The sequence below is a fragment of the Rhinichthys klamathensis genome, unplaced genomic scaffold, assembly GCF_029890125.1.
Source record: "Rhinichthys klamathensis goyatoka isolate OS25496 unplaced genomic scaffold, OSU_Roscu_1.1 h1tg000073l_1, whole genome shotgun sequence".
NCBI classification, from domain to species: Eukaryota; Metazoa; Chordata; class Actinopteri; order Cypriniformes; family Leuciscidae; genus Rhinichthys; species Rhinichthys klamathensis.
The window spans coordinates 658937-665871 of NW_026606616.1; the positions used below are offsets into that span (position 1 = coordinate 658937).

The following is a 6935-nucleotide window of genomic DNA, read 5'->3' on the forward strand; positions in this document are numbered from 1 at the left end:
AGTGGTAGGCATAATTAACAAAAAATACTATAATGAAAATCTGTGATTTTTACCTTGAAGTTTATTTAAGGATTAAGGTGCTATACTGTTAAGTGAACATATTTACATTATAGCCTATATATTTAAATAATATATTTATAATTTAGTAGCCTAACAGACCTCCGCGCAACGGCCGCCCTTTAGTCTAAAATACTTGTTCCTTAATTGTTATAGCTAAATATTTCAGACTTGATGAGCCGCGTTCGAAACCATTGTGAAATATCCCAAATAGCTACTCAAACCTGCAAATGTAAGAATTAAATTATAATTAGCCTATTAAGTTAATGCGCCAGGTTGCCACGTTGCTTAGTAACCGTGTTAAACGACTTACAGTTAGGCTACTGAAAAAAAAAAAAAAAAAAGCTTATTCTGATTAAGATTGCTACTTACTGAATAAACATTGTTTTATCATATTTCTGTTACCACCGTTTTACATAAAAACCGTTGAAGGGGATTAAAGAATTCCGTTCCGCCCTCTCGAGCCTTTAAAAACACTGATAAAACATATCTGTTGCTGAGGCGAGGGCGTATTGTGTTTATAAGCGGAGGAGGAGATTGTGTTACAGTTTGAAGTGTACTTTTAATATGAGTGCTATGTTTTATTATTATAATTTTAGATTAATCTGTTTGATTAGTGGTTATATTAACGACTCTAGTGCCACTAAAACGACACTTGAGTGAATCTCTAGAGGGGTTTTACAAAATGTGAAGCGCAATCTTTGAAATGCTGTGCAAGTCTGACCTCTGCTGGTGTAACATAATATAGCAACTTTTTTTGTTGCAAGATTTTTTTATACAACATTTCTATGAAAATGCAATGATTTTATTTTATGCAATAATGTTTGGACTGCTCCTTTTTTTATTTATATATATATATTTTGACTAATTCTGAGTTTCCCTCTATAATCCATATATAAAAAGCGAGCTCCTTGACAAAAAAGCCAATGGACATATCCAATCAGATAAAACCTAATTCATGTTGATTACTGCCAGAGAATTTGATGACAGTGCAATTGAAGGCTAGAATGTTACTCAAATCATTTAACATTTGATTCCATGTATAAAATGGTGATGTAGTAGCCTATAAATGTAACCTCTAAAATTATTCAGAGTGTCACTTGTGTAAGCCAGCGAAATATTTTGGGAACAGAACAAATGGCCAAATGGACCAAAAAATGTCCCCAAAATGTCAAGGATTTCGGATATTGCCACCTTTGTCCCCATAACATAGGGTATACATGTCTGGTTTACTATCTTTGTGGGGACTCTCCATAGACGTAATGTTTTTTATACTGTACAAACTGTATATTGTATCCTCTTACACTAACCCTAAACCTACCAATCACAGAAAACTTTCTGCATTTTTACATAAAAAAACCTCAATCTGTATGATTTATAAGCTTGTTTCCTCATGGGTGGGACCTCAATTTAGGTTAGTCCCCATCAGTCAGTGTGCATTCAGGTTGAAGTCCCCAACGCGATAGAAAAACGTGAAAACATGAAGAAAAACACACACACACACACACACACACACACACACACACACACACACACACACACACACACACACACACACACACACACACACACACACACACACACACACACACACACACACACACACACACACACACACACACACACACACACACACACACACACACACACATGTGATCCCTCATGAGAGGCCCTGAGGCTAAAATCTTGAATTTTGGATTTTGAAAATAGCATAGTCAGAGGATGTTACAAAAGTTACAAATTGCATATGATCACAAAAAAGAGAAAAATACCCTCTTTTGGCAAATCCTTTTGTAATATTACCACATCATTTACAGTACAGTATACTCTGACCCAGTAATGATTTTTGCCATAAGGGCATGTAGGCCTAACCTAACCTTAAAATTCAAAGGCTTTTATTTATTTATGTATACTTATGAATTTTAGATGTATATATACTGTATATTTAAAATTACTTGAAATAAAACTCAAGATTAGAGATCTTTCTGCACCCTTCTGAACAAACTGTTGTTCTCCCATATTGGATAGAAGCTTTGAGAAGCAAGTGTTTTTGTGGATCACCGTGACCTATCACACGCACAAACCAGTGATGGACAATTACAACTCCTGTTGCTCACTCAGGAACTGCACTGTCTCCATGACGACCAAAAGCAGGATACTTTGAGACAGAAACTCTTCTTTACAGCACATAAAAGAACTTTACTCAAACACACACACACAAAGTATATACACATGATCAAAACATGCAGATATATTTATCAATTTCACAGCAAAATATAAATCTGCAATATTGCACATTGAGAATCCTTCCTCCGTTCTGAGAGTTGAGGGATCGTGATGATGCTGCCTCACATGGCCTTCTTATATTCCATTATCAGTAATTCAGGTACAATTGCCACAAAGGGTAATTTTGTCTGGTCTCTTATTGAGACGATAAGATAAAAGGCATCTTTCCGTGACCCTGGTCATTCGTGAGTCTTACAATTAGATTTTTTTATTCAATGTGAACTTAATGTACAGCATATACATAAGGCTAAGCTTCTGCGTTTCCATCAAAGTTAAGAACACTTATGAATCCTAATAATAAAGGCCGTTAATTAAACTTCAAGTGGCTGGTTTGCTGCATCTAATGGGCTTATGTGTTATGTGGCTGGAGGATTTGATGTGAAGACGTCTCCAGGTATAGGCTACTGCTTTCCTTTGTGATCCGATGAATGTTATATTTATGTGGGATCTTAAAAAAAAAAGACACATATTTTTAAGAACTAGGCCTACTCATGTACACAATTCTTTTGATGATGATACTGTCAGTTATGTTCAGTTTGTCTTACTTTTAGATTGTTTTCACTCATTTCTCATGCGTTCCTTTGTTTGAGTTTCCCGCCACTCCTTTGTTACCACGGTCACCGTCATTATGAGTTTGTTTGGTTCAACTGTGTTCTATTAATCATTTTGTTTGAATTCCTATTTAAGTTGTACCCTCTCTGTCTGGTCACGTTCACATTTTCTGTGTGTTGTTCTGTTAACCTTGTGGGTACGCTATCTCACGACCAATTCGTACGAGTCGATTATTTGTCCAAACCCCAGTGATGGGTAGGTTTAGGGGCGGGGTCAGGGGTAGGTCATTCGTATGAATTTATACGAATTGGGCAACTCGTAAAATATGTACGATTTAGCAAAAATCGTACAAATTCGTACTAGCCCAACACATTCTCATCCCAAGGCGTCATCTAACTGACACTTTTGACCATGCGTCAACATGCCGACGCACATGGTACCCCTTAAGGGTCAATATGAGACGCTCATCCTCGGGTGTCATCTAACTGACGCTTTGACCATGCGTCTAAATCCGACGCACATGGCACCCTTTAGCGTCAGTTAGATGACGCTTCCGTTATGGGTAGGTTTAGGTCTGGGGTAGGGTTAGGGTTAGACCACTAGGAGGCGCGTCTCATATTGACGCTTAAGGGGTACCATGTGCGTCGGCATGTTGACGCATGGTCAAAAGCGTCAGTTAGATGACGCCTTGGGATGAGAACGGGCTGACTAGCCACCTTGTAAAATACTATGAATTGCCAAGAGATTAAACTCGTGTTGGAACCTCCTTCATCTTTGTCATGTGATGTACGGTATAAAATCATACATATAATAGGTTATGAGACATTTTCAAGACCAGTGATTTTTCGATTTCAGAAATTATATATATGTGAGAGAGAGAGTGCAAAAGAAAATAAATATATATGCAATTTAACAAGCATTAAAACATTTTCAAGACCAGCATTTTCAGGTTCCAGTAATATTTATATGCTATAAATATATTTTATCCCAAGCGTTGTTCACGTTTGTTCACATTCATGCTCTCACAGCCTTGTTAGAATTGATAAAAATGTTTATAAAAACCGGCCAACTGGTGATTGACACCGTTTCGCCAACACTGATTTTTAGGATGTTTATATAAAACACGTTAGCCTACTTAAAGTTTTTGTGTATAATGGTTTATAAATGTATCACAATGTGCGTTATAATGCATTATATCTTTTCATAAATAATTGTAACCAAAATTAAAATGCATTGTAATATTAGCAGATTCCTTGTTACATCTGAAATTGGTTGTTTGTTACGTGTTTTAATGCATTATACTTTCTAAAGGTGTAACATTATTCATGAGAGCATACAATGCATTATGAGATGAAATACAAGGCATTATTCATGCATTACATGTTTTGTTTATAATATATTTTAGGATATTTTATAGTATTTTACAGTACTTTTAGTAAAACGCTACTAAACAAGCATTTGATAGATTTGAAAGTCAATTATAACATGGCTCAATGTAACAGTTGATTACATTTCAGACTATTGTGCCTGAAGGAAAAGGAAAACCAGATCCTCACCCTCCTTAACCCTCACCTTTTTTTCTTTTCTTTTTTGATTGCACATATTTACAGACCTTACATCACTATGGCTTCAAAGCAGGTGCTAAGCAAGGTCTCGACTGCTCTCCGAAGAAATGCATCGTCGAGTAACATGTCAAAATGAATCCCTTCCGACCAAGCATATAACAAATACATTGGCCAATTTCTAACCAAGTTAAATTCTTATCAATCTAAATCAGTATGTAACAATCTTCTTGCCTTCTCCCAAGCTTAAAAACTCAGCTTTAAGTCATTTTTAAGCTATCATAAATGACGACAAACTTAACAGCTGCAGGAATTACACAGTGGTGCAGTTGGTGGATGGTGCTGCCTTCATCTCTCTTGCCTCATTTGTAGGGCACTCAGAAGCCACCTGACAACGGAAAACCTGCTTATACGCCTGCCTGAAGTTCTCCGAGAGGAACGCATAAATAACAGGATTAACAGACGAGTTGCTGTAGGCCAGACAATGAGCCGCCACGCGGAGCACGAAGGATGCCTGGTTCAGGGGGAAGGAGCCAAACTCGACCCACAGGTGCACCACGTGATGAGGCAACCAGGACAGGCAGAAGACCACCACAACCACCAGAACTGTCTGAGCAGTCTGTCAAGAAAGGTGGAGAGACATTTGTGCTGGGTTTTTACAAAATAATCAACAATTAATAATTCAACAATGAACAACCACAAGATGATATTATATTGTAATATTTGAAGCAAGCACTCTTAATATTTCTTACCTTCTTTTTTGATGCCTCCGACTTTTTGGAGACATTTCTTAACTTTTTATGCAAATGATTCAGGACCTAAAGACACATTGGCACATCATAATTTGAAATTAAAATATGTGAATGAAGGGTCAATGATTTGACACACTTTTTGTCTGAGTTATTTAAATATACCAAAAAAAAAAAAAAAAAAAATACTATTGATACAAGTGAATTGAATACACATTTTCTATAACGTTTACAATTTCTTAATATTTATTTTTGATATATTTTGTGTGGCTTGAAGTAAAAAAAAAAAAAGATCTAGCTGGTAAAAGAATAAAAAATTAAATGTTAGAAAATTAGTTTAACATAATTAAGAAGTGGAAGAAGTGAAGCAATTTTGTTTTAAACATTAATAATAATAAAAAATATATAATACAAAATAAACCCAGCCATTTTTTTCCTTATGTTTTGTTCAGGAAACCATATATATATATATATATATATATATATATATATATTAAACATGACTAATCTAACTTGCCACATCTGTTTTAAATAAGATTCCTGCTTTTTAATAATTTTGGACACCTTATTTTTCAAGGCTACTTTAACAGATTCTAAACCAAATCCACATTTCATTTTCCTTTAAATGACTATAATCAAAGCACATTACATGCAAACATTCATAATCAAGCCAAAATAAAAGACGAGCTACTAACCTTAGCATAACAGAAAGATATCAGAATCAACGGCAGCACATATCCAAAGACAAAAGTGCACACGACGTAGATTTTCCTCCTGCTGTGATCTGGCCACACTTCCCAGCAAAACGTGCTGTTGTCATCACTTTCCACGATACCCTGATAGTAGGCAACCGGAGTGGCCATGGCGAAAGAGAGCGCCCATATGATCAGCACCCCGATTAATGCATGCCTCTCAACTCGAATGGATGAGGATTTTCTGCAGTGCACTATGGCGATATACCTGTCCACCGACATGGCTGATAAGGTGAAGATGCTCACCAACATGGACACTGTGAAAAAGTAGTGGATGAACTTGCAAATGAAGGCACCCAGGATCCATGTGGGCAGCATGTAAACGGTTGACTGAAAGGGGATGCAGAAGAGCAGATAGGACAGATCTGCCACACTGAGGTTGAGGATGAAGATGTTGGTGGTGCTTCGTTGCTGTCCAGGTTTGCGTTGAGCCAGAACAGTGATAACCAGAGAGTTTCCCAGGACCCCTAGAGAAAAGATGAGTCCAAAGATCAGAAGCGTGACGAAGTTGTCGGTGCCGATTCCAAATAAGGTTTTTTCAGGTGCCTCTAAGCCTATGTTTCCTTCAGGTCTGTCTAAATCACTGCCGTTTTGGATGTTCATCTTCAAAGTCAGCTTAATTTGACGGTTCGTCGTGAAAACAAACTCTTCTGCAATTAGTTTTTTCTTGGTTAATCGATTCTCCAGAAGAGAGAGTTTGGTTGAAAAATCCTTTAAAGTTTAGGCTACCGGTGTCCAACAGTCAGCGACGGGGTTGGAGGAGAAGTTGCTCATTCAATATTTTTGTATTTTTCACATTTTCATAACAAACAAAAATAGAATAGGCTAATTATCAGAAATGGTGTTTCTGATCATCCAAATCACACTGACGGCGTTTACAGGTTCATGTTTTCTCCGGCAGGAGCTCTTGTGTTTGAGCTCGCGTTAGGTGTAGAAGAGCTGTTCTGCTGCCGCAATAAAATATTGCCTGCGTGGAC

At 37.0% G+C, this 6935-nt stretch overlaps 1 protein-coding gene across 1 annotated transcript; it reads right to left on the reverse strand.

The window, feature by feature from the left end:
* Positions 1 to 4684: 4684 nt before the first annotated feature.
* galr1a (galanin receptor 1a) lies at positions 4685 to 6714 on the reverse strand. Its single transcript, XM_056250683.1, has 3 exons — positions 5902 to 6714; positions 5210 to 5275; positions 4685 to 5076 (listed from the first exon to the last, which is right to left on the reverse strand). Exons 1-3 carry the CDS (start codon positions 6559 to 6561, stop codon positions 4771 to 4773), a joined length of 1032 nt encoding a protein of 343 aa, XP_056106658.1. The 5' UTR covers positions 6562 to 6714; the 3' UTR covers positions 4685 to 4770.
* Positions 6715 to 6935: the final 221 nt, after the last annotated feature.

Bases quoted from the DNA above. Each gene is read 5' to 3' on its own strand.
- galr1a (XM_056250683.1), bottom strand. From the start codon at position 6,561: ATGAACATCCAAAACGGCAGTGATTTAGACAGACCTGAAGGAAACATA. The intron at 5,276-5,901 runs GTTAGTAGCTCG...ATGTGTCTTTAG, and splicing joins TATCTTTCTGTTATGCTAAG to GTCCTGAATCATTTGCATAA. The intron at 5,077-5,209 runs GTAAGAAATATT...CTTTCTTGACAG, and splicing joins CGGAGGCATCAAAAAAGAAG to ACTGCTCAGACAGTTCTGGT.